Source organism: Sturnira hondurensis, unplaced genomic scaffold (genome assembly GCF_014824575.4).
Source record: "Sturnira hondurensis isolate 20B ecotype Veracruz unplaced genomic scaffold, ASM1482457v3 Scaffold0010812, whole genome shotgun sequence".
NCBI lineage: Eukaryota > Metazoa > Chordata > Mammalia > Chiroptera > Phyllostomidae > Sturnira > Sturnira hondurensis.
In genome coordinates this window covers 826,979-854,209 of record NW_028083443.1, presented here as the reverse complement: position 1 = coordinate 854,209, position 27,231 = coordinate 826,979, and the positions used below count along the sequence as shown (strand labels likewise).

At 41.0% G+C, this 27,231-nt stretch overlaps 1 protein-coding gene across 12 annotated transcripts in view; it reads right to left on the bottom strand.

Annotated features, from left to right (window-relative positions):
• LMO7 (LIM domain 7) overlaps positions 1-27,231 on the bottom strand; it is a 212,732-nt gene that overhangs the window by 11,148 nt on the left and 174,353 nt on the right. For 7 of the 12 annotated variants that reach the window (XM_037059350.1, XM_037059351.1, XM_037059355.1 and 4 more), the window contains 13 exons: positions 25,124-25,266; positions 23,381-23,813; positions 20,825-21,133; positions 11,971-12,085; positions 10,797-10,958; positions 9,779-9,966; positions 8,748-8,808; positions 6,970-7,026; positions 5,055-5,080; positions 4,750-4,854; positions 3,522-3,614; positions 2,778-3,127; positions 1,831-1,896 (listed from right to left, as the gene is read on the bottom strand). In XM_037059350.1, coding sequence (XP_036915245.1) covers positions 1,831-1,896; positions 2,778-3,127; positions 3,522-3,614; positions 4,750-4,854; positions 5,055-5,080; positions 6,970-7,026; positions 8,748-8,808; positions 9,779-9,966; positions 10,797-10,958; positions 11,971-12,085; positions 20,825-21,133; positions 23,381-23,813; positions 25,124-25,266 — 2,108 coding nt within the window. The remainder of the gene's footprint in view (positions 1-1,830; positions 1,897-2,777; positions 3,128-3,521; positions 3,615-4,749; positions 4,855-5,054; positions 5,081-6,969; positions 7,027-8,747; positions 8,809-9,778; positions 9,967-10,796; positions 10,959-11,970; positions 12,086-20,824; positions 21,134-23,380; positions 23,814-25,123; positions 25,267-27,231) is intronic. The other 5 variants (XM_037059354.1, XM_037059356.1, XM_037059358.1 and 2 more) reach the window with 2 other exon arrangements.

The window sequence follows — 27,231 nt, the reverse complement described above, 5'->3', positions numbered from 1 at the left end:
GTTCCCTTTCTTGCATGGTGATTTAGCCTATGATTTGACCCAGTCATACAAAGGCTGCCTCTCCACTGGATCTCAAACTTGCCAGAACGTACAAAGCATCTGTCATAAGGTCACCTAACATCAAACTGTCCCACCTGGTTCGTGCTGCCCGAAGCTCAAGAAGGCAACTTTTGGGGCACTGGGGTACCACTCCAAAAGAGCAACTTGCCAAATGTTCTCTAGCATTCCACAGGGGCACTGGAGTGTGCTGGCCCAGACCAGTCCTGAAAATCCCTGGCCTTGCAAGGGTAAAATACAGTTCTGCACAGCAACACACGCTGACTTCATTCTCACTCTAGTGGGCGCACTAACTTCAAATAATAGGAATGAAAACGAATGGTATACATTTCCATACATATGTATACATGTATCACATGTATAGGCATACAGCATATATATGTGTTTGTGTACTCTTAATAATGTCTAATATATAATAACAATAATAATGTTACACCTGTTAGCAACATTCACAAATGGTTTCATTTGCATTAACATAGACGAAAATACTCTTATGACAAGATGTTCAGCCATACTCCTTAATTCCTCTAAGGCAGGGGTGTCGAATTCACTTTTACGGGGGGCCTCATCAGCCTCTCAGTTGCCTTCAAAGGGCCAAAATAATTTTAGGACTATAGAAATGTAACTTACTCCTTACCTGTTAAGGAGTTGAAATTACATTCAGCCCTTCTGAAAATGAGTTTGACACCCCTGTTCTAGGGCGTGCTGTATCCCAAATGCCTAGAAGTATTTCATATTTTCCAGGATTCCTTAAGTTTCTTTTCGCTGCGCATTTCTTTCTCAAGGTAATGCGCTATATAATCAAAGCTTATTTAAATGCACAAATAAATCCATAGCTTAAACAAGGAGAGATACACATTTTAATAATCTAGAGGTATCCAGAAACACTCATTATAAATAAGGTCATTCATCACTAAATTTCTCTAGCCTGATGGGTGTCAGCCCACTGTTACCTGTGTATTCCTTTCCCCTATCTGCTCTGAGCCCTGTTCAGTCACCTGAAGGCTTATTATACAGGTGAGTCTTTCCTCACCTGGAAGGCACACTTCCTAAAGAAGAAATCTCAGCTCTGAAAACATAAGTTAACAGTCATACATGGGATATTTTTAATCTGTTTAGAAGTCCTTAGTAATTTCAAAAGTACAAGGCATTTTTTCAAATTCCTTAAGAACATTAAATGTATTGCTTTAGGAAATTTTAAGATGTGTCTAGAACTTGTCAGGAATATCTGAAATCCTTTCTGCATTCCCCCAAACTGACTAGCAGTTCTAATCAAACAAAGAGAAAGTCACAAATTCTCATTTCAGACATCCAAGGTAAGCTTATGCCATGGCTGATCACCTCTTTAAAAGAAATGTTACAGCAGATGCCTCAGCTCTTTAATTCTCTCTCTTTCCTCTCCCCAGCCACCATGTAGGTAAGACTGCTCTAGTGTGCTGCGTGTTAAAGATACGCAGACCAGCTGGTCTCACTGCCCCCACCAGCAGCCAGTCTAACTCATGCGAGTTTGCCTAGTAAACTGGTAGTAGACACATGACGAACCCAGTCAACTAAAAGAAAGGCCAACTGAATTCTGCCCAAAATGCTGACCCACAAAATCATCAATTAAGTTACTATGTTGAGGGATAGTTTTAAATATCAACCAGCAAGATCTCTTTTCATCACATAAAAGATCAAGAGCCACAGGAGTTCTAAAAGACACCTGGGCAAGCCCTCAAAAATTCACTGGAAGCCAAATACTCCAACCAAATTACAATGAAGTGTTCTACACACCTGTCCGTAGGAAGCAAACCTGAAGATTCTTCCTCTCCCTTTGGTATATCGTAGGAATCAACAGGCCTAAAGGATAAAGTTTACATCAAATTAAAGACTTTGGTATTTTCCTTGAGTCTAAGACATAGATCTTTAAAATGATGTTATTCTAGCATCTTTACCAGAATGGTCTCTTGGTTGAAAACCAAACACCCAGAAATATTTCAGTCAACCAATCCATCACTGCAGAAAACAGACCTCCTCCTACTGCTAATGGACATTTACAACTCATTCAACAAATTCATGCTGTGTGCCTGCTACGATCCAGGCGAGTTCTAGGGAGACAAAACAAACTTGCTGGCCTCATAAAACTTGCATTTTAGAGGCGCATGCAGGCCAGCTGACAAGCAAATCAACATATAACATAAAGCAGGGAAGGGCACGTGCAGAAAAGGGGCAGGGACGAGGGTGTCTTTTACACGAGGTCCTCTGGAAAGTCTGAGAACGTAACATTGGATCTGAGACTTAAAATGAGTAAGACGGCAAATACATGAGGGAACATTTCTCCAGGCACCGGACCTAGAAAATTCAAAAACCCAGAGGCAGAATGTGTTGTGCCTTTTCAAGAAAGGGAAAGCAGGACCTTGCGGCTACAATAAACCAAGTGAGGGGAAGTCACAGGACGCCAGGTAAACCAAAGGGCCAAGGCTGCTCATACAAGCCTTGTAAGGCCTCGGGGAGGACTTTTGATGGTACTCTAATGTGAGGGGAAGCCAGGAGACTGAAAGTAAGGTGACAGAATCATATTTACAATGTAAAGGGTTCACTCTGGCTGCTTGTGTCCACCTGTGTAGAGAAAGGAGGCCGGGGAGCAGGAAAACCCAGTGGGTGCCTTTGAAGTGGGGAACGGATGCAGCAATGCCACACAGACTGAAAAGCCACGTGTGCCCTCTGGCCTGGGGACGGACCTTCTGTACTGGTATATTTTGACCGACGTTTCCCTCTCTCTCTCTGCCTGGCGCATCTGCTCCTCCACACGGTGCTTCTGCTCCTCGGCCTCTGCCTGACGCCGCTTCTGCTCCTGCTCTTCCCGATACTGCCTCTCCCTTAGATCCCTCTCTCTCTCCAGAGCCAGTTGCTCCTGCAGCTTCTTTCTTTGGTCCTCTTCCTCTTGCCACTGTCGCCTCTCCTCTTCTCCCGTTTGGGTTCCTTCCCTGTCGGGAGACTTGGACCCTTCACCCCAGGTAGCTTCCAAGTTGGCCAGGGCAGGCTCCCGTGGGGTCAGAGAAATGCTGTTTGAGTTCAGCACCGTGAGCTCCTACATGACCAGGAAAAAAAGAAAAGAAATTGTGCATTTCTATCATTTCATCCAAACATGTCTACGTGCAGTTTTAGCTGATACTTATTGCAGAGGACTCTATTTGAAATGAGGTTAAGCTTCATCACTAACAGAGACTCGTGTGGGTAACAGAGATGTAACTTAGCAGATGACTTAGGATCCATTGGTACAATAACTGAATTACTCAGTAGAGAAACTAGGAGAAATTCTGAAACACCAAAGCAAAACTCTGACAAATCAGAGCTCATTCATTGTGTTTTTCAAAGAGCCACAGAGGTGAGTGTGTGACAAAAGCCGAGTGAAATGCATTGTCTCTCACTTTCAGCTGGTTTCACCGACCAGACAGGGAAGGAAGAGCAGGTTCCAACACTACCTCATTCAAGAACTTGTAATTCTCTCTCTCGGCCTCTTGCTTAGCCCTTTGCCACTCTTCCCTTAGCTTCTCCTGTTCCCGCTGATATTTTTCCTGAAAGAAATGATAGCACATTAATTAATTAATAGGTTGGTGTTCATCTTTTTTCATGAACATTTTTGCTAGCCCCACCTTTCACCTCAATCTTTGAACACAGAGGTATTTTAACCAATCCGATTTTAGTCCCCAGAATAGGAAACAGCTTATATGGAATTACAAGGCAGGCACTGGGAAAGAAGAGACGCCCAGGACTGAACACAAATGCACCCTCTACCGTGCTATGATTCAGTAAAGGCCCTAAAGCTACCTGTAGGGGAGACTGAATTCCTCTGCAATGGACTGAGTACACAGTTCACGGGGGAGTGAGTTCTCACCAAGCCTACACAGCACCTCTCGCTCATAAGAAAATCTCATGTTCACTGCAGCACTACACAGGATGGCTGAGACATGCAAACAACACGAATGTCCACTGACAGGTGAGTGGATAAAGACGATGTTGGGCACGTATGCAATGAAACACTACTTGGCCATAAGAAAGGATAAAATACTGCCATTTGCAACAATTTGGATCATTCTCGAGAGTCTTGTGCTATGTGAAATAAGTCACGTAGCAGAAAGAAATATGTGAAAGAAAAGGACAAGAACCACATGATCTCACTCACATGTGGGATATAAAACAGACAACAACAAGCAAAAGAAACAAACAAGCTCACGGACAGAGACGACAGTGTGGTGGTGACCAGAGGGGACAGAGTGGGGAGGGGACTGGTGACTGAGGAGAACACACGATGCAACACACAGATGACATAGCGCAGAATTGCACACGTGGAGTTTACACAACGTGATTAACCAAGGTTGCCCCCATAAATGGAATTAAAAACATAGTACATATGCTCTAAAAATATACACACGAGCTGATAAATGATTTGAAAAAGGAGCATTCTGGACAGCTTCTAAACGAAAAGGTAAATTGTCTCTGTATTTTAATAGACAATTATTTTTAACACAAAAAATAATAATTTTGTCTGTTAATACAAAAGGCACTACCTATCAAAGGATTTGTTAAGTATGAGGTTATGGATTTTTAAACTTTTGTTTAAATTCGCTTCTCAATGCTGGTTCACGCGGACCAGGGCAGGGCAGTCAGGGCAGGCCCGCTTCCTGCCGCTCCCGCAGTGCTCAGCGCTACCTGCAGCAGGCGGTCCTGCTCCTTCTGCCACCGCTCCTGCCGCCTCCGCTCCTCCTCCTGATCCCAGGCCCAGCGACTGGGGGCACTGATGGTTGGAACTGGAAGCTAACCGGTTAGGAAAGAAGAGGTGCACACAAAGAGCGCGTTACTTCACTAAGTCACCTATGGAAGCACATTTGCACACATAAATTATTCACATCACCCTTTGCCTAAACAAAGGACAGCTTTTACTTCGAAATAGGTCTTTCCAATTTGAAATGACTGGATTGCCTGATTTATTCCAAAAGCAAATGAATGCTACTTACATCAGGAACCACAGAATCAGAGCTTCCTGGATGGGCAGCATGTGGGCAAGGAAGAAAAAAAAAAATACAGCATAAGTCTTTTCATGTCTATACAATAATTCCTTTCAGAAAGTTATATCACTAGCTGTTTCTAGGCCAGTATACTAAGTGACATCATTTTTTTTAAAACAACAGGAGTAAGTCCTTTATTCCTCTTTAACTCCATCTGTTTGTTATTTATCTTCCAAATTCAACGTGAGTTAAAAAGGAAAGAAAAAAGGGACGCCAAAGAGTACACCAAAGTTGCAGGTATCAGCACTGGCTCAGTGGTGTACTTCTGAATAGGTAGAGGGTCCTTTTATTAATAGACTGCATAGCGTCTTGTAGGTTGGCCTACTTAAAAAAAGAAGAATTTCAAATGTTACAACATCTACCAAATCCAGGTTTTCACTTGCCAGTATTCAATGACAACGTGAGAACTGTAACTTAAATTGTTCGGATCTTGTTAATGAGTTACTTTTCTTGAATAAGCTGCCTCATCAGCCATGTTCAAGAAATGTTTCCTTTTTCTCTCCCATTATTGGAAATTTCAATATTCAAACTTCCTAGGTATGACAGTGTTATTCTTTTTTTTTCACAGGGTTATTCTTTAGGCACGCTGTTATTTTGAGTCTTGGGGGTCTACAAATATGTCTGTCTATAGTACAATGAATACAAACAAGTAAGCAAATTTCATAAAATATACTATCGTGCAGTATTTTTAAGTTTTCCTGAAACCTCAGCTATCAAATAAATTATTCACCTAAACATTACACTTTTAAGAAACTGTTTTGAGACTTAGGAAAATATTCTTCCCTAAAATAGCCTGTGAAAAAGAGTGAGTAAAAATTAGAATAGAGGAAGTAAAGGCATGGTTTTATTTTAGCCTATTTGACCTAGGTGTATCATACTGTATGAATTAAATTACTGTGGGTAAACAGACATTTGACCAAAAAACAATATCAAAAACACTAAGGATATTGACACAAATAGACCTTGTACATGCGCAGCTGGCGAACTATTTCTATTTATGACCCAGAGACTGTAATTCACTGAAGGAAGACTACTGGGAGATTAACACAAAATACAAGTCAGTAAACATCATGTTATAAGGCAACTTGGTAAACAAATGTTTGATAATCTTAAAAGTAAGAAACAAGAACATTTTTGATACCAACAGCACACTCCCCACTGACTGTGCCATTGCATCTCAAATGTCTGGGTGTTACTTTTAAGTTCCTGACAGTGAAACACGGAGCTCAAACTGCATTCGCGAGAGAGCACAACAGGCAGCCGTGAAAGGGAAGGAAACGCCAGCCACATGCACAGCACGGCACAAGGGAGTACTGCCAACTACACCAACACAGAGTGCCTCGAAATTCACTTGTTCATGGAGTCACCAAGATTCATTTACTTTTAATACACTTCGGAGTCGACAGAGCAGTCCTTTCAACATTCAAAAGCCGCCATCTCAACAGCAATAAGCAACTTCGCTTTTTTAGTAGGAGCATTTTCCAGAACCAAAAGGAAAGGCCTTTAAGAAGTTAGCCAATGACATGTTGGTGTAATCTAATGTTAGGCATCCGTAGGAAGCAGTAAGGTTTAAATGAAGTGCCTCATTTCTTACTGTCACCCAGTGGAAAGAAGTGTGTTTAATAGCATCTCAATTTTTTAATTAAAAAGAAAAAGAAACTTCAGAGGGACACGCAAAGACCCATTACCACAGAGGTAGACCCATGAGCTGTAAGAAAAGCCTGGCGACCCTAGGGAAAGAATGAAATGGGTTACGTTGCCAGCCAGACTGAAGTGGCTCAGTGCCCAGCACCAGGCTATTGGGAAGGAGTGGAGGGTGGGAACAATTCCAAGATAATGCATGAATTGTTACTTGGTGGTTTACCTTGTTCAAAAAATTGTGATCGCCTTTTTAAGTTTTTCAAAGAAATAGGTTCAGATGCTAGTTGAAAAATAAAAAAAAATACATATCAATAAGACGTCATTCATTTTAATTTTTTACCACTGGAACACTAAATGATACTTGATCTATCTTTTTAATCTGTAGCTATATTATTTTTTGATAATAAAAATGACAAAACTGATAACCATAGAATTTATGTATTATTTCAATGCACAGAGACACACATTTTTAGTAGTCTATACTATATTCAAATTAGTAAAGGAGCTAATATTTTGATTAATAAGTTTCAGCATATAAGCAGTCTAATTTCACAAAAGCCAAAGTACCAGATTCCATGCTCGGTCACACAGCTTTAGAAAAATGGAAATTAATTATTTTTGCTTAGGTCAATCAAAAATCTTTTATAGTGCAAGAAAAAATATAACTAAGAGTTTTTACAACACAAATGAGTAAAAAAGAAATTGAGAAATAATAGGGAGGAAGAAAAGAAAATAAATCATACCCAGAGAAAGAGAAAATAAAAACAAATGCTAAAATTAAAATATTCTTCTAACTAGAATATTTTGCCCTTGTTTTCAGGATCTTACAGCCACTGATTTTAAATGAAACAAATGGAGTCCTGTCAAATAAGAAAGAAAAAGAAAACGTTCTGACTTCTATTGGATCTGTTGTAAGATTATGGCAAAGATGATCATACTCCAATTTATTCACAAAATGTAAATGCAATTATTACTTGACACTGGTTGCTGTTTGCTCATCTAAAGAAAACCCTCCAATGATGGAACCTGTGTCGCCTGGTGTCACTCATGAGTTAAGAGTCTTATCAGTTTGCTTTGCCCGAGTCACTAGCAGAACAGGACCGGGACACCTTAGATTTAACATCCTAAAGAAAAGTAAGTCATGTTTTCAAAAGCTCCTTAAACAATGCAAGATCAAACAAAATATAGGCACTTCTGATGATTCAGAATTAAATACAAAGATAAATATTCAATAAGGAGAGGAAAATTTATAACCTTCCTTTGGCTTTGACATCATGTATTCCTAACTGGAAAAGGCAGATTCAAAGCCACTGACTGCTGTAAAAACCCATTTCTAGCAATCTAGTTTCATAGTGAAAGAAGTTTCATTTCCTCTGGCTCTCTTTCCCTGCCTACGTGGACCCGATCCTTATTTATTTTGTATGCCTAAGGACTAGCACACAGCATGTGGTAGCTAAATTATTTATAGACCAACAGAAGGAGGAAGAGAATGAGAACTTTATAGAGCAAAATTATCCTAGATACTATGCCTGCTTTTTTTTTATTATAAATGGGTACTTTCACTAACAACTGTTATTGCCGTTGGCACCTCCCTATTTTTACTAGCTGCCTCCTAGCTTGTCCCTTTCACAACAGTAAAGGGAGAAAGGAAACTTCATTCATCATTTTGTAATTAACTAAGATGCCCTTTGGCAGCACACCGTACCACAAAGGCTGATGATGGCCTTGGGAAAACCAGTCTTTCTTAGTTGCTTAGACACACAGGCACTCACAGCTCCCGGACACACTGCTGAAGCTTTGTTTGTGGTGCTTGACCTGGTGAAGATGGGAACTGGGCGCCCCTCCCCCGGTTTGCAATGTGTCTGGGTGCAAACCTTTTAGTTTCAGCTTGCAGCGGGTCAGTTTCTCTTTCACTCACAGATACTAATTTTTATATTAAAGGAACTTGGGTGCTATGACATTTCTTATACTAGAAATGGAAGAGATAATGGTGATGTTTACCTTGTAGTTCAAAAGTATTGCTTTCATCACGAATTCCATTGATTTCCTTGGACTCGGTATTCTGGAAAGAATAAAAATGCCAGTTAACAACAGTCTCTCCAGTTGGACTTCGGCCTGAAATAATGCATTTGACATTAATAAAAATATCTTTTAGTAAGATGAGTTACTGAGGATATTAATGTATTTCTTACAGCCTTTTACAGATGATACCTTTTTCATTATTTTTTAAAATTTGTAGAAGGATTAATGAACAGCTGCAAGTATGGTTGGCTTTAAGTTCAATCAGTCATTAATCTGCTAAGAAACACAATGGATCAAGCAATGATTTATCCTCTTGGCTTATATTTATGAGTAAGCAATATAGTTATATACGATTCTCTAACACTTGTCTGTTAACGTAGCAGGATCTCCTTATTAGACAATAGGAGTATCTTAAGATAATAACAGTACATATCTATGAGGCCAACATAAACATTTCTTTGAAAATTTTAATTTAATATTGCTTTGACTTGGAAAAATGTAGACATTATAATTATTTTAATCAATTAATGTAACTGAGTATATTTTAACCACATATACAAGCTTATGCACCAAATTCACCTACACAGGACTAAAAATGCTGTACACAGTTTCAAGTTGCACACAATTACTATACCTATTTTACCAGTAAAGATGAAAGAAAGCATAGAAACGGCATAGTGCATGATTTTTACAGAATTACTACTTCACCTTCACAAAGACCAGGGAGATGCGTATAATGATGAAGGATTGGTAAGAAACACCTGCAAAGCACCAGTATGGGCTCTTCTACTTTTACCAGTATATAACTCATTAGTACTCTAATTATTAATGAGTGATGCTTGTGATTTTAAAAAAGCATATTTTACTCTCATTACTAGAAATTATCTTATTTAATTATTTGTTCTTAAGATAGCATCAGAATTGGTCCAATGAAGTAAGTTCTTCTCCGACACACACTTTCTACAGTTGCCTTGCTCTAAACAGATATTCCCACTCCTCCCAGTACTCACAGAATTCTGAAGGCTTTCTGAGAAGTCGGTTGATACTGATAGATTTGAAGATCGGTCTGAGCTGTAAATTCCAGAGGTCGCATCAATCCACTTTGTTTCGGGCGAACCTATAATTTTGGTAGCCATACTGGTGAGATTGAGGGTTTTATGCCGTGTGAATGGCAGGGAAGACTGGTCTTTGCCCCAATCTGATTGGTACATGAAGATGAAGAAATGAGTACACATAAATGTTGAGGTGGAAAGAACAAAGTTACTGAATGCACATATACAAAAAACACATACACAGGACAGACAAACAAATCTGGTCATTTGTGAAAGAAATGAAAAGTTCAAGGCTTTTACCAGGAGAGCACCTTCCGAAAACACAAGGGTTAGATCATGTTAATAATGGAAAGACTAGCAAACTTGCTGAATCTTTCTGTAAACCAGGACTGGATATTATTTTTTGACATCAGAAATCAGTAGGTCTGGGGAGGTGTAATGCCTATTTCATGTAACTTCCATAACTGAGAAACACAATAATGGAATGTATTTTGAAAGTTTCTTGAGAATGAACAATAGGAATGTGACCTACTCTATTCTCCTTCACACGCATCACAGTCATGGTGCTGCCCAGAAAGTCCAATCATGGTGCAATTCTTAACACTCAAAGTTACTATGTGACTCCCTAGTACAGACACAATGACAGGAGCCTTCAAAAGAAAATGACTGATACATCTGAAAAAATAAGAAACAAGAGTCTTCGGTTGATATGTGCATTCAAAGCCAGTCCAGCATACAAATCAGTTAATAAATAATGTAGAATTCAGTAAATTTGCTAGTGAAAAGTTTCAGACAGAATATTCCAGGAAGTATCCCTGATGATTTGTCTCAACACAACCAAAAAACATCTTTGAGCAAAAAATAAAACGAGTAAAAAGAGAAGAAAACAATGTTATTGAAGCAAGCTGTTACAACCACTTGCTAAAGACCAGCTCCCAATTTAAAACAGCCAGACACCGTGCCAACGCCGACCCACCAGACTTTCCATAGCGCCTGATATCCATCACTAGGTGTCCAGTTTCCTGAGCATTAGCCATGGTGTCTTCCCACTCTTTCTCGTCCTTATATGAAAACTTGGTGCTGTTGACAGCAATAATTTCATCATCTACCTGTAGCTGAGAAAATTCGGCTGGGCTACCTAAACAAAGCAAAATAAACAACCAAGTGATAAACAAACAGGTTCTTTGGTCATTACCCACTTAAATGAAGGGAAAAATAATTTCTTCATCTTAACTAACCATTTCTCATCATTTTCCAGGTAGAAGAGAGTAACGGAATTTCTTAGTTATCCAACCTTGCTGTATCAACAACACACAAAGTACCAGAGGCATTTTTTATTCTATAATATATATCATCATTAACATTTAAAGAATAAGTTCATCTGTTCAAAAAAATTTTTTACTAACCTCTTAAAGAAAAATTTTAATTACTTTCAAATTAAAAAATGTGAAGGAAACTGCATTTTAGCGCAGCTTCCAAATTCAAATGCACTCTGGAAAGGGAACAGAAACAGGGCCACTTAAAACTGCTTAAAAGGACTACTTACCGTTACCTCATTACAGAAGTCCTGACATTTCAAAGATGTAGCCAGTTAGCACAAAATTTCAAGTAGGTAAAATATGTAAATGAGGAACTCCTCTCAACTACCACAGCCTTCTTTTAAATAATAGATCTTGTGGTAATATTTTGCTAAGCGTTCTGGGCTTGACTTGGTAGAGCCCTGGGTGGGGGTGGGGCAATTCTTCTGTACAAGCCCCAAAGCACCCCGAGGACTCGCAGGCAATAGCTGTATACTAGCCTGCTCAGAAAATGTCGCTTTATTATACAGCACAGATAGACCTGCCACAAACACAGCTGACCCGGGGTTTCTTTACTAGCATTTCCAACTGTTAATCCTGCAAGTTGGACCAATTAATCCTGTGAAAGTCACAAAATTAAGAGCCTTCGCAACCAAAATTTGTTAGGCAAGGAGAACGAATACGCAGTTTGTGACCCTGACTATTAGTCTCCGGAAAGAGGATGCCCCTCCTTGCCCCACAGCTGCACCTTCCACGTGTGTTCTCTGACATCAAATAAACTAATTTCTGGAGGGTAGAGGCGCTGAACAGCACAGGATAACAAATTCCAACCGAGCAAAATCTATGAATTACCTGCTTCAACTGATGCTACGAAGATCCCGGAAACATCCCATTTTACTGTAAATCCAAAGTCAAGACCGTTCCCAGGCGTCTGGTTTATGCTGATTCTCATATCGCTGAACTGATCCTGAAAACAAACATGAACCGTGGGATCAGGTGTCGCTGGCACCCCCCAGGAGGAAAGCCTACCCATGAAAGAAGGGAGGCGGCAGGCAAGGCCCACAGAGTATTTCAGGACCAACCTGAAGCTTCATTCTGTTTTCCCTGAGTTTGGTAAAAGCTCCATTTATAAAAATATTACCAGATGCATTATTTTTCTTCCAAAATAAGGCAAATTTATATCAACAGATGTTTTTCTTCACATTAACACAGTAAATCTGTTGGTCATTCATAAAGCTTAGGCTTTTGCCCACCATATAATTGGGTCTAATTTACAGACCACTTGCTATCGCCCTGGAATGAAGTTGAGTGAGAATGTGTGTGTGTCTGTGTGTGTGCTGTGTGTTGTGTAACGGAATATTCTTAGGCCACAAGCATAAGAGCACTCTGCCGTCTGCAACAACACGGATGAACCTGAGCGCTGGATGCCAAGTGAGATAAGTCAGGCAGAGAAAATACTGTGTGGCGTCACATGGATGTGAAAGGTCACAACACCAGACTTGTGAAAAGAGAGTGAAATGGTGGTCACTAGGGATGGGGCTGGGAGACAGGACAGAGCTCGCTGAGGGTACAAACTTGCAAAGAGCAGGCAGCAAGCCCTGGAGATGGGATGAGCAGTGAAGTGAATACAGACACCAATATTGTGTCGTAATGACCACACTTATGGGAGACGAAAACGTAATGATTCTAACCACTAAAAACAGAGGATGATTATGTACTGCGATAGAGGCACTAATTATCACTACATTCAAGTAATATATAAATGTATCAAATTAACGCAGTGCACCTTAAATTTACAGTGCTATATGTCAAATGTATTTCAATAAAGCGGCATGTTCGAAAACGCAAAAAAATATTTAAATCACTTATTTTTAGAATTTCCCTATACTTACAAAAAAACACTCCCAACATTGAACTTATTCAGCTGAACAATTTCAAGGGGTTCGTAGACACACAATTCAGCCAATGGTAGCACGCTTACCCAGTACTGCTACCATCCCCTACCAAGGCGTTTCGCTCCCCCCACTGCCCCACGAAGGTCTGGTCGGGGAGGCAGGGCTGCTCCACCAGCTGCAGGACGCACAACTGTGCTCTCTCTGCGCAGCCACCGCGAGGTGCCAGGAGCGGCCCAACAGACACCCTGAGCTGTCGGCCCAACTTCCTGGAAGTGACATCAGCCCATAAACCCAAGAGCAATAGCCACTTGGACAACACAGACAATTTTACTTGCGCGTCCGTGACTATACCACGTAGCAACAGATTCTAAGTTTCACAGACATTCTTGAGCCCTTTTCCAAAACAAAGGCACTAAGTTTTACAGGAAACCATGCCTGTGAAAAATGTATCTCATCATTTACATATTCTGGGTAAGCAGCAGATACGAAGTTTGACATAATGAGTCTCCCAGACTAGGGTTTTAGTTCTTTGATGCATAATCACAAAGACCTTAGACTTAAGGCTTTAAATATATATATATTCTTAAAGCCACTTTGTTTTTCAGAAAAAGGAGAGTTTCATGTAGCAGTTAAACTAAAACCCAGGCCCAGCTGGGCAATTTCTAGAGACATATGCTTAGATTTCTCCACAGTCTAAAACAGGTTTAAAATCCAAATGACAATATTCTGAGGAAAATTTCTCATTATCTAAGAATTAGAAGGCACTAAAAAAAGGACTGAGGACTTCCTACGTAATGTGCACCCAAAGGTGAGTGCTGTCACAATGCTCACTTTCCATGTGCTCAACATCCATTTGTTGTACATCTGATTCTGTGTATGACACAGAGCTTAGCTCTTCGGGAAGTAAAGATGAATGGGGCATGGCCCTTGCTCTCGAAAAATAATGACTGGCTCTTCAACAGTGGGTATGGAATTTTTCTAAGAAAAAAAATGGCAGCTATAATATAGAAAAGATTTCATCAGAAAGCTCGTAAAGGAGTTCAAATATGGGAACCCAGGTGTAGTTAGTGAGAACACTCATTAATAATCAGCCTAAACACTAATCCCCAGAATAACACTCTGCTATGAATAGAAAAAATTACTGGTTAGTTCTACTCCTTAATCAAAAGCACCGTACACTTACAGATGACTCAGTGAAAATATATGGTCATCACTCTCACCACCCCCCCAAGAAAAATTCCAACTTAAACCCAATTAAAGTGTAGAATCTCTTGCTATATAAGGGCAGGGAGACAAATGATAGGTTAGATACTCAAGACACTAATTGAGGTTTTTATCTCAAAGAAAAAGACCGGATGGAGATTTAATAAATAGTCTTAAACGACACAAAGAATACTTTGTGGGAGGCAGCAAATGAATAATATCCTTTTCTAGCAAATACAGGATAAAAGAGAATGCATGTAAGCCACAGATGGAAGAGACTCATATAATTATATCAGACCAGAACAGTCTCGAAAAGAAGGGCTGCTCTTCCCCTGGAAATAAATCTCTACTTGACCGTATGAGACAGAAGGGCCGAGAGCCACGTGCCTGAACAAGCTGCAGAAGCACCTCCCTGTGGCTACAGCCTGGCAGACTGTGGTGCGGGTCCTGGGGGCTGTACACAGGCCAAGGACCACAGAGAACCACATGGACAAGTACCGGTCCATTTCGGTCAATATCCAGGGGGCCTCAGGCATGGCACTGAGGCTGGCACAGCCTTCTCTGTCACACGTACATTGCTTTTCAAGCTTTTGTTTTCCAAAACCCTATCTTCCCATGAAAGCCTTGAGCACACCACATCCCTCCCAAAGCCATAGCAGGAAGGATTAAAGTGGGCGGGAACGGTCTCGGGCTAGGGTCCGGCCCTGCCTGCACAGCCTCCCTTGTTGCGGCAGTCCCTCAGGCACCTCTGTGGAACTCAGGGTCGTTCAATCCTCTTGTTCACTCCTTGCAGGGGACAGAGCCACAGTTATGGTCCAGCAGAAACTATTCAACGGTCATTTTACTTAATTTCTACTTCCATAATTTCCTCTGCAAGACACACGCCACGTGGGTATTCTAGAAAGGATCCAGGCTTCAGAAGACAATGGGGAGTCACCTTATTAATTGCATGGAACCATGAATATAAATTCTTGGGGGGAAATGAGATTCTTGGTACCTGACAAAGAGCTATCCCAAGTAGTTAAAGTATACTTTCCTAGGAATGATAAACCATAGCTATCAATATGTCTGCATTTAAAATAAAAATAACTTCCCTCAAATTAGGTATAACTTAAACAGAAATATGCATGAAATCTGTGATACGAAGATCTGGAGTGGCAGTGCAGTTTATTTTTATGAAATCTGGTGAATTAACGTCCCCATATATGGGAATTAATTCACACCTGGGAAGTTAATGAAAAACAGAGTCAATCTTATGAAATAACAAGAGAGAAAGCTATTCTCAAACTTTTCTGATTAGATAAATGTGTTTACTTAAGGAAAGCCTACTTAAGTGGATACAATTAAACACTCAAAGTAGATTCAGGCTCTGAAGTCATTAATAACAGAGGAAATAAATAATCGTTGATTTCTGTACACATGGCACTTTTGCATCTTTTCTCCGGGATCTAAAGTAGACCTTGAACTCACAGTGCTGCTCTGACAATGGAGCTACTCCTTCACCAAATGGGCGTCTCCACTTTCCCTACTTCCCCACTGCGAAGAGGCAGGGGCGTTTCCAGCTCTCCCACTTCATTCAACCCAGCCCAAGCTCATCTCTTACCTCCCAAACCATTCCTGCTTTCAGGAAACAGTCTTCCAAATCACGATTATCTCACTTTCTGTCTTTTCCTCCATCTCTCTGGAGGCCCCTCAGTGTCATTAATCTGTTCCTCCCCTTTCCATTTCCGTTTTGTTGTTGTTCCTTCATTGGTCTCTCGTCCTTTTGACCACTAGCTTTCCTGAGTGACCTGCTTCACTTCTTTGCCTTCAATGGCTGTCTAAGCCCAACACAATCACAGCTAAAAGCATTACCTTCCTGCCCAGCCCTGCCCTTCCACCTCTTGTTTTCGTATGCTGGTTAATACATCACTACCCAACCAGATGCCTAAGTTTGAAACACCAGCCTCTTTCTGGGACTTCTCCTTTCTCTTCCTCACTGCTCCCCACCCCTACTCTCTACCACACACATGCGTTTCGTAAAGTGTTATCAGCTCCATAATCCATACATCCATCCGGAACCACCCCACCCTCCATTCTCTTTCCAGTAACCATTTCACTTTGGCCATGGTGTCCCCTCTGAACTACTGTGGTCACTTCCCAAAGGACTCTCAGGCCTCTGACCTCCTTCTCCACCATCTTCCATAAGGTTGTGAGAACTTTAGTATCAGAACATAACAATTATGATATTACACCCTGTTGTAAAATTGCTAGTAGCTCCTCCCCACCTACTGGGTAGATTTCAAACCCTGCATTTCAGAAATAACTCAGTTGTGATAAGGTTCAATAAATATACACCTTCCTCCAAACAATCTTAAGAACTATTTTTATCTTTATGAATCAGGAGATATTTCAGCCCCTGTCGTCTCCCTGTTGGTTCCAAAATTCTGAAGACAGGGCAAAGTTAAAATAAGTCAACATTTGGTGTTTATCCTCAAGGGAGTTCTCAAGTTTGAGCATGTCATATTTCAAAAAAAAATTAAGGTCAGAGAAATTACAACTGTGGCCTGATCATTTAACTGGCCTGGAGCATATTACGTAACTGTCAAATCTCAAGTATTTCACTACTAATAATGGAGCTAATACCACCTACTTTGTAAGGTTATTGAGAGGAATAAATGAACCGTTTAAAAGGTGCCAAGGCACATAGTTGAGGCATTGTAATTATCTTCTTTTCACCCATGGAAACAGTGTTATCCATTATATACATATGCTGGTTGAGCAGTTTCCAAATCAACTCAAGAAAATCCTATTTAACGCTCACATACATAGCTCTGAAGCCAACAGAACCCAGTCTGCATTGAACAAATACAGGTCCAGACACTGTGTGAACTAACAGCCAGCAAGACAGGCTTGTTAACTGCCTTCACAGAAAGTCAGGCCTAGTGAAAGTGACAAGCAAATAAAATGACTGGTATGAAGCTGTGCTAAGAAAAGCCCTGGGTGTTATGAAAAGGGGCATTTATCACAGGCTCAGGGGTCAGGACACAGACACGTGAATGGCTTCCTTCCACATTTATCATCCTATATCTGGGTACTGTCTTTAAAAATCTGGGGCAGATATCCCAAAATGAGGGTTTGGATGGGATTTGAGGATAGAGAACCTTGACTGAACAAAATAAAATGAACACCTGGGGGTGACACCAATTTGGGGGAAAGTCGTGAAAGCCACCTCTGCAGGCCATTGGAAGAAGATGAAGAACTATCTCCCCCTGCTCAGGATCACCCCCAGAACTGTCTTAGTAGCCGGGATTGGCAAGGGAGACAGGTAAAGCAACAAGACAAAAAAGGAGAAAAGGGAGCAGAAAAGAGTAAAACCCACAGAGATGGCAGAGGAATTCCTGCAGGCAGAAAATGAGGCCATAGTAATTCCTCCCCTTCATTATGCCTTTCCTTTCTTAGGCCATAAGCTGCCTTATTACAATTCTGCGAGAGGCTCCTAGCCAGTCTCTGCCCCCAGCCTTCATTTCCTTACAGTAGTTCTGTGTAACATCGCAGCGCCTCCATTCCTAAAACACCTGTTCATCTTAAAATTCCCACATTAGGGATCCTATAAGGACTCCCATCACCTACTGGGTCAGGTTTACACTTCAGCCTGGAAATCAAGGCTTTAAATGCACGTCAAGTCAGAAAATAACTAAGTGCCAACTATGCGCAGGGCCATGGACGGCACAAACGATACCAGCGATGGAGACATAATGAACATGTGGAACAGGGATGAAGTCAGCAAATGAAACTTGGGAGGGTGCAAAATTCACTTCCAAGTAGGGGAAGGAGATATTTTGACTCACAAAGAAAGTGACACTTCTGGGCTTTGAAAGAATGGAGGGACTTCTTCAACAGACAGAGATGAGTGAAATAAGCATTTTTAAATGGGGTGAAAATAAAAATAAATATTTATGATGTGTTCAAGAAAAAGCAAGCAGTCTTATGTGGCTAGATCACCTACTTTCTCTCCCTTTCCCACAATACAGGGTGATTTAGGTAGCTTGAGTCAGACTGCCTGGGTTCAAATCCCGAACCCACCACTCAGTCACTTGTCCTGCCCTGGACAAATAGCATGGTCACACCATGCCTCAACTGCCACAGCTATGACACAGTGATGCCAGGGTCCCTGTGGACTGAGATGCAGCCCCAAGATTCCCTGGGCTGGCACATATTAATCACTCAACAAGCATCTGTTAACAGCACTACAAAGGGACATTGGGGCCAGTGACAAGGGACCTCAGTGTCCCTCGGTGTGCCCTGCACTTCAGCGAAGAGACCCCTGGAGGCTTTGCAGCAGCCAGGTGACAGGGCCCACCCTGGCACCACACAGGGCACTCACACGCCAGCCTTTGCAGATGCAACAACGCACGTGCCTGCTTACAAAGCATCCGCATTGATGGGGAGAGGGCCTGAACTCTCATGGGAGCAGGAAGGCAGAAGGGTAAGGTCAAGGAAGACTCTGAAGGAAGAAGTAAAAGGACGTGACTAACAAAAGTGCAAGCAAAGAACAAGAAGACCTGGGGAACACTTATAAAACTACCAAGGCACTCAGTTCTACCACGCTCCATTTCCTTTAGAGGTTGGACAAGAGTTTGGAGTATCAACTATGCCCTTGACACATTAGTCACCAACTGTTTTGTGCCTTCTCAGCCCTTTTCCCAAGCCAGTGAGGTCCTTCTTGGGGACAAGAGCAGAGGGATGCCACACACGCCTCCTTCTTTCCTCAGAGTGCAGAGGTAATCCCCAAGCACCTCAGGGATAGGCAAGGCACCATATGACACACACTACTGTTCAAGAATCCAGTGGTTCCACGTGTTAAATAAAGTCTAATTTTGCTTAGTAGAGTATCATTTCAGGTTTGGTGACGAAAAAGCCTAAAACCATTAAGGGTGCAACCCGAAACCATGCCATGGTAATTCAGGTTCCTGCAACCTGCAATAACCTGGCACACACACCCACGCACCACGCTTAGCCTCTTTTTCTTAATCCGGGGATGCAGCTAGTGAGCTGTCACCCGAGGGAGGGCCTGCACCTGGCGCCGGTGCATTAGTCAGGCTGCTCTGCTGGCTTTGCTGTGAAAGGCGCAGGCCCACATGCGAGTCCACAAGACAAAAAGACACCTCGCTGCTGTTTCTGCTATTCATCCACTGGTGCTTATGTTCCTCAAGGGTAACACAGGCTGTTTTCATCCACTGAAACTGATCATGCTCATTGTACATTTCCAGTTCTTTAAAAATGAAGTGAAACTCCCAAAACAAATACAAAATAATGCTGAATGTAAACTGCAATTGAAAGATAAAATTAAAAAAATTATGAAATAAAAACAAAAATAAAATTAAGAAAGTAATTTACAAATAACTATTTTAGCAAGCTGCAAAGATTTTTTTGTTTATGCTTGTAAGTATGTACGGGAAGAAAATTGAAAGAACTATGCCTAAATGTTAACAAAGATTATCCATTAATGATGAAATCATCAGTAATATTTTTGTGTAGTTTCCTACAGTTCCAAATTTTCTTAAGTACATAGTAATTTACGATCAGAAAGAAAGCCTTAAAGTTGTAAAATTTTATAGTACCAATAAAAATCTAATAATACCAATTAAATGTGTTATTTGAAATTATTTCACATAACGTTACCTCATTAATATAACTTAGGTCAAGTTCTATACTTCATTGTTCCTTGGAAAACAAATAGGAAGGAGAGAAAGTAAGACTGAGCTAAAGAACCACAGAAGCACTTCCTTGCTAAGGGACTCCTATACCCTGTTGTCTTATGAGGGTTTTTTCTAAAAGAGAAAAGCTTGATCTAGATTCTAGGCAATCAACAACTCTTTAGCCTACATGTAAAACACACTAAAAGAACATTCATTACCTATTAATTTTGTTAAGTTATCTTTGGGGCTTTTAAGTAGGAAAAACTACAAATACTTCCTTCCAGTCACTCTTCACCTGATGGTGCATTTTGTTTAGACTCCAAATGTTAAGGTACTCAACTGTCGTACTGTAACTAACCCTCAATATTCCCATTAAAAGACAAGGAATGGTACAAAACTCCAGACTTTCTAAAGTACAAATTAGTGCTGAAAGTCACTAAAAGGTTAATATGACAAAGAGATAAATGCCACATCCCTAAAGGCCTGCACCTTGTGTGTGTACCGATTTCTCTTTGTGGTCAGCTCATTCCCCTGAGAAGGGGCCTTTATTACCCATTTACCCATTAGATCTGTGTTCACAGCCTCCTAAGCAACGCCTGCACCTGAGTCCGGGACTGCTGTGCACTAGCGTGTGAAGGCTATGGCTGCGGAAATGGGCAGGAGGAGAAAAACCCAGCTAAGCCCCAAGGACACTGGCCAAGAGTCTCAACACACCCATCTCCCAGCGTCCTCTGGATCCACAAACTCAGCATCAAAAGAGACCTACTTCCCCCAAGATCCATTCAAAATGAAATGCAATCCTCATATTCCACATAATCAGCCCATGTCATGGACTAGACTGCATATAAGCATGGGTTAGAAATATGGGTTCCAGTTCAAATACTTATGTTTCTGAGAACAGGCGGTTCAACACCTTTCCATACCCACCTTTGATCTGCAGACCTCGGTCTGTGGCGAGCTTCTCCCTTCTCCGAGCTCAGACATTACACTGGGGCCAGATGTTGAAGATAATGTGGCATTAGAAGTGGCAGCCTGGTCCTGGGAAAGAGATGAGAAGGGGGGTGTAGGAGAGGGCAACCTCATCACCCCCTCTCCTGACATCGAGGTCTCTCTTTCACTGAAGGAGCTGGAAGCAAGCTGGCTCAGGTCCGACTTTTGCACAGAGGCGCTGACCGAACTGTACTGAGTTCTCTTCACGCCATCGACGTCTCCATTACACTTCCAAATGTCATCCATCTAAATAGGAAACATCATGTTAAACTTGGTATCGTTATATTTCTACTTTAAAATGTATACATTAATATTTTAAAACTATAAAAGTAGCATGTACGTCCCACAGGAAAGCTTGGAGCACATCCTTTCACCCTGACAGATGTGCACACCCATGGGGAGGAGAGCAGTTGCTTCACAAAAGTGTTCATGTTGTAAGCAGACCTCTGATGCTTGTGTTGCTCATTTACCTGAGTCGGGGCCAATAGATAGGACTCTGCTCTTTTTCATTGTTGAATACCCTATAGTATGGATATCTACAATTTCCTCTTGTGACACGCATTGAATATTGTCTGAAGTTTTCTGTAACTTCCAAAAATATTGCAACAAATACCCACACATCTTTATAATCAGAATGTTTAATTGTATGGCACAGATTCCCAAAAGTAGATTTGCTGGAACAAAAGGGATATATATACATTTTTCTTTATTACAGCAATACACTCCCAAAGTAATATACAGGGTCTAAAGGGGCACAAATAATGCCCCTTTTTTACTGCAAAATCTTTTTTTTAAAGATTTTATTTATTTATTTTAGAGAGATGGGGAAGGGAGGGAGAAAGAGAGGAAGTGAAACATCAATGTGTGGTTGCCTCTAGCACGCCCCCTACTGGGGATATGGCCTGCAACCCAGGCATGGGCCCTGACTGGGAATCAAACCAGCGATGCTTTGGTTCACAGGCCTTGCTCAATCCTCTGAGCTACACCAGCCAGGACAAAATCTTTTATTACAAAATCATAAGCGTGCAATTCTGTAACATAACAATATCACACTCAAGCTCACCATATGACATTTTAGATGAAATGTTCAAATTGTTGTCCATCTGAGGCAAGACATTCAGGTACCCCACCAACCACACTCAAGCAGGTATTACCTCTGCCAGACCCTGTACAAGAGTGTTTCTCTGCATCCTTGTCGACTCTAGACATTTGGAATCTGATGGATGAAAGGTTATACACCTTGTTCTTGTTCTAATGAGGATGAACATGCACCTGGGTGCTTTATGTTATCAACCATTGAAATTCCCTCTCCCCTGAACTGGCTATTCATTTCTATGCCCATTTTTCTACTATTTATCTTTTCTTTAACAATGTGTAGGACCACTTTAAATCTTTAGGACATTGACCCTATAGCTATAATACATTTCGCTAATATTTTTCCAAGTGTATAAACTATCTTTTGACTATGTTAAAAGTCTGTCATATAAATTTAACTTTAATGTTTTCAAATATGCCTCTATTTTACTTAAAATAATGGTCAGGAGTCCCCTGGCTAGTTTAGACAATCTTCCCTCACTTCAATTGTTTTTAATTTTTTTCTCTTTTAGATTCATTTGAACATTGATCTTACAACTAGACTGTATTAGTTCCTTTAACAATTAAAATGAATACACCCACTTTCAGGTGGACGGTACTGCTTCATTTTCTCAGGGCATATGATTCCATATTCTGTGTATTTTTAATAGCAATATAAATAGAAATATATATGTAATTTTTTAACATGAGATACATTTTAGTAACTATACTCAAACATACCAAGTTCTAACAAAGTGGGAAATGAGAAAAAAATAGAAAATTGTACATAAGAACCTAAAAATGTTTAGGTTACACCACATGAAACTGCTGTTTTATAAGTCTAAGAGAACTGACTACTGACAAATTCATGTACTTCAACCTAATACTTTATAAAAACTATATCTGAGAAAATCTGATGCTAAAAAATAAATGTTCCGCCTTGGACTGTAGCTTACTCATTCTTCAAAATGTATTAGCTCTACTTGCATGGAATTTAAAGCTTACTCAATTCTGCATCATTGCTATATTTTAATCATTCAATGTCTACTGACTCTATATTGGCTAAACTTAAAATTGTGTTATGTGTTATGTACAGTTTACACACCAAGTGTACGTAACTCAAACTTATGCACAAGTACACCAACAGTCTGCTCTTGAGAAGAGAGCCAATGAACTGAGAACACTTTTTGTTTTACCGTGTAGGATCTCGGGAGCGATGAGATTCCCCTTGACTGAGAGCCAAAAGGTCTCGGTGTGACCACAGATGTCAACCTGGCTGTATCAGTTTTCTGGTAACTTCTGGGGAGAGAAGCTGCAATGCAAGTCGATTCCAAGCGTGTGCTCAGTGAACGCGGAGAAGACAAAGGCGCTGGGCNCTTGAGAAGAGAGCCAATGAACTGAGAACACTTTTTGTTTTACCGTGTAGGATCTCGGGAGCGATGAGATTCCCCTTGACTGAGAGCCAAAAGGTCTCGGTGTGACCACAGATGTCAACCTGGCTGTATCAGTTTTCTGGTAACTTCTGGGGAGAGAAGCTGCAATGCGAGTCGACTCCAAGCGTGTGCTCAGTGAACGCGGAGAAGACAAAGGCGCTGGGCGGTGCTCTTCCACAGGGCTCTTTGGAGGATGCCAAACATCAGCTGTTGGAGTGTCTTCTTTTTTCACCAGAGTCGTAGAATCTTGTTTAGGAATTTCTGTAGGAAAGGTTGTTCCCGTCTCTTCTACTCTCTCACTCTGGGGACTCGCTTCTGACATTGTGAGTGGCGGGGGGAGCTTGTCTTCATTCAATACATCACCATCAGAATACATTCTACTCCTCGATGTAATTGTAGACGTTTGATTTCGTGATTCCCTTGGCAGAAACACACCATAACCATAAAGTTACACATTTATCACACAAAAGTGGAGTGATGGATCTTATTTTTGGTAATTAACATATAAAATGGACTGGGAATCAAAAGACTACCAACTACACACAATAACCAATACAACGGTAGCAGAGTATGAGGAGAAATACATGTAAATTTTGGGGCCACACTAAGAAATATTGTAAGAGCTTGATCATTTTTTAGGGAGGCGCTCAAATACTTCACAGGGATATTTTTTTAGGTTGTAAAGATATTTTAATAAGAAAACTAAGAAATTTTATAAGGAGTTATTCAACAAATTTATCCACAAGTTTATAACTCTTCCAAAATTGACCTATTACTAATTGTCTGACAGGCAATTTGACCCCTCCACGGATGCAGATGCCTTGTCAGATTGTATTTACTGTTATATGAGTTATAATAATTTAACAAAAGTAAAAGACTACAAAACACACAGACTGCCATTAAGATCAAGTCCCTGTATGGCCTTTCATTCAGCTTCATAGAGTTTGCATGGACAGTTATCACAGATTAAAAGTCACCGTTCACACTTAGGGAGCTGATGAAACAGTCTCATCTCAAGCATTTTGCAAGGAGTAACTCTCCAGCTCACTGTGCTGCCTTTAAGGGAGTGAAACTGTGTTTGCCATTGGCTTCTAGGACACAAAGAAGCTTTGTTGCGGTTCACCTGACAGCACATTTCCCTTCTGACATTTTCCTTACAGTGTATTTGCCACCTCCCTCACCTCTTCGTGGCCCAAGGCTTCACATAGTAACTGCTCCATGGGAAACTGTAATTTGACCTTTTATTCTGCTAAGTGGCATGGCAAAAGATAAACCCTTGCAATTTATTTTTATATGGTCTTCCTTTAAAATACAACTTTAATTATACCACTAAAACATGAAAGAGGACTTCCCGATATCTTACACAATTTAAAATGAGAGAGCTGGTTTTATTTGACTATTCCATCCCTAAACTCACTTAAAAAGGAGACAAAACAGTTTATCTTCTGCACGAAATATAGCCAACACCACCCAATTCTGCCTGTAAATATTCAATGTAATACGAAGAAATAATGCCTATCTATTTAGCTCGCATTTGTTTTGCTAATCCAAGTCACTATTTATCACAGCAACACTGTGCTGTTTCCCTGAGAAGCACAATGCACAAAGGTTCGCTGCACATTTGGTGACAGCTCAGTGTCGGTGCCCACTTAAATCCCCCTACACATCCACGGAATTTCCGTTTCTCACACTGGCCTCCGCAACCACGAGATCCATTCAGCCTCGTTACCTGTCCTGCAGCATCTCCTTAAATGTCTTAGGGCTTCTCTCAGATTTCTCAAGCGCCTGCTTTTCAATTTCTTCCCTTTCTTCTTTTTTCTTCTGCAAATCTGAAGTGTAGCTTTTTCGACGATCTTTCCATTTTGCAAGGTCCTGACAGAAGAAAATCACATCACCCAGGCATACCTGAATTTCTACACACCCTTTCTGGCAGTGAGAGCGCACCAGAGTATCCCATTACATAGCTGAAACTATTCACTCCCACTTGATGCCAAGGTGCCCTAATTTTGCTTTTTATAGCCAGCGTTTCTGTACCAAGGCTTTATCTCATGTGTCTGCCTAAAAAACCTGACCTAATAAGATAGGCCCCATTTTTGTTTTCCTACCTCCCTGCCCATTTCACAAAGAAGGCTAAATGCTTGTAATTAGGTACCAGGTCAGAAAGATCAGGAAGTGTTTCAAGTTCATTTTCATCCCACTCCCATAATCCGGCCGCTATATGAAATGACACTTTTTCACTAGTGAAACTGGAAAAGAAATAATTTATTGCAAAATGGTGATGCGCGGGTGCAGACCGGGTCTTCCCTTTAACAGACCCGAGCTCAGTCCCTCTTTGAGGGGGGGGAATGCCCACACCCAGATAATCAGATGCCCTCCCCCTCCCCAGGAACTCCCGGTGTAGAAGGAAAGACACACACGTAACTGAGGGTTCAACCCTGAGTGAGATAAGACTGCTGAGACAGTAGGGTCCAAAGGAGATCCCACCTCAGGCAGGGGTTTGGGAAGGCTTTACCGGGAGGGCCAGACTCAAGTACATGACTTCAAAGTGGGTACACTTCGTGTAAGGACGGGGCAATAAGGAAGATCACACAGGAACACGTGGACACCTGTTTCCCTGTTTCTAGGAATGGAAGTCTCACCTAGCAGGATGAACCCAGGACAATCAACCTAACTCAGCTTTAAATTAGCCCTCGCAGTCTAAGCTGGTGCTAACTAACACCCAGGGGTTTAAGGTACTTTGAATGGTACAACTGTTTTCAATGTCTCCAAAACAGAGAAATCCTGCACTAAAAATCCCACACTGGAATGCTAATGTCATTCCAGCCCAAGTAGAAGCTGATCCAACGTCTCAGACTAAAGGGAATCTCACCCCCAGGTCCTGCGAAGCTAAATTTGATTGACACCCTTTGGGGGCAGACCAAGCCACTCTGCTTTAAACACAGCCTGAAGCCAATATGCACAATTTTCAGAAAGAACAAAAGCAGTGTGCATTTTGTCCTACAGGATAACAAGAATGAATTTTTATCTGACTCAACCTAATGGATAACTCCTCAGTACTTAATTATTTTCACACTCAAACTTTTACCATGTATTTTGCAAAGTGACATTGAATTACTGTTTCCTGACAATTAAATTGGGTTCCCAACTAAAACAGCCACTTGAATTTTGAAATGTGGCCACAACAGGGGTTTCTTCTTCATTACTTAGACTTTAATTCCTTTGAAAGTTAAGATTTATTCTTCCCTGGCCCTTTTGCTCATGCTACTACTAAATACTAAATGCTATTACCATAAAGATGTCCACACTTCTTTGGGTTTGCTCTGTATAGTTTATTGCATTTCTTTACACTCCTTTGGTTTATAACAATTACCCCTTTCAAAATAGGTGAAGCTTTTTCTCTGCAGGGACAGAGCTACAGATTAAGTCAATACTCAGAGAGAAATCTTGATATATGACAGCTCTGTGAAAACACCTAATTTTAATTCATTTTATATAGCTACTCTTTCAACCAAAATATTACCCTGACTCATAGTTCATACTTCTTATAAACCTCCTTTATTAACTCTAAGGACCCATTCCTCCCTCTTCGCTGATGCCAAGAAAGACTCGGGGCTGGAGCCCCTGACCCTCCACTCTCCCGGACCCTAAGCAAAGTTTCGTCCTTCCACAAGCAGCAGTAACAGTCCTACCCCAAACTCAACCACCAAAGCAAGTCAATAAGTCAGCAAACCTGCAAAGAAGCATCTTCTCATACTCAAGAACTCAAGAATATTAGAAGATCAACATCTTACTGTATTTTCACAATGGATCTTAAAATACACAACAGTAATCAAACAA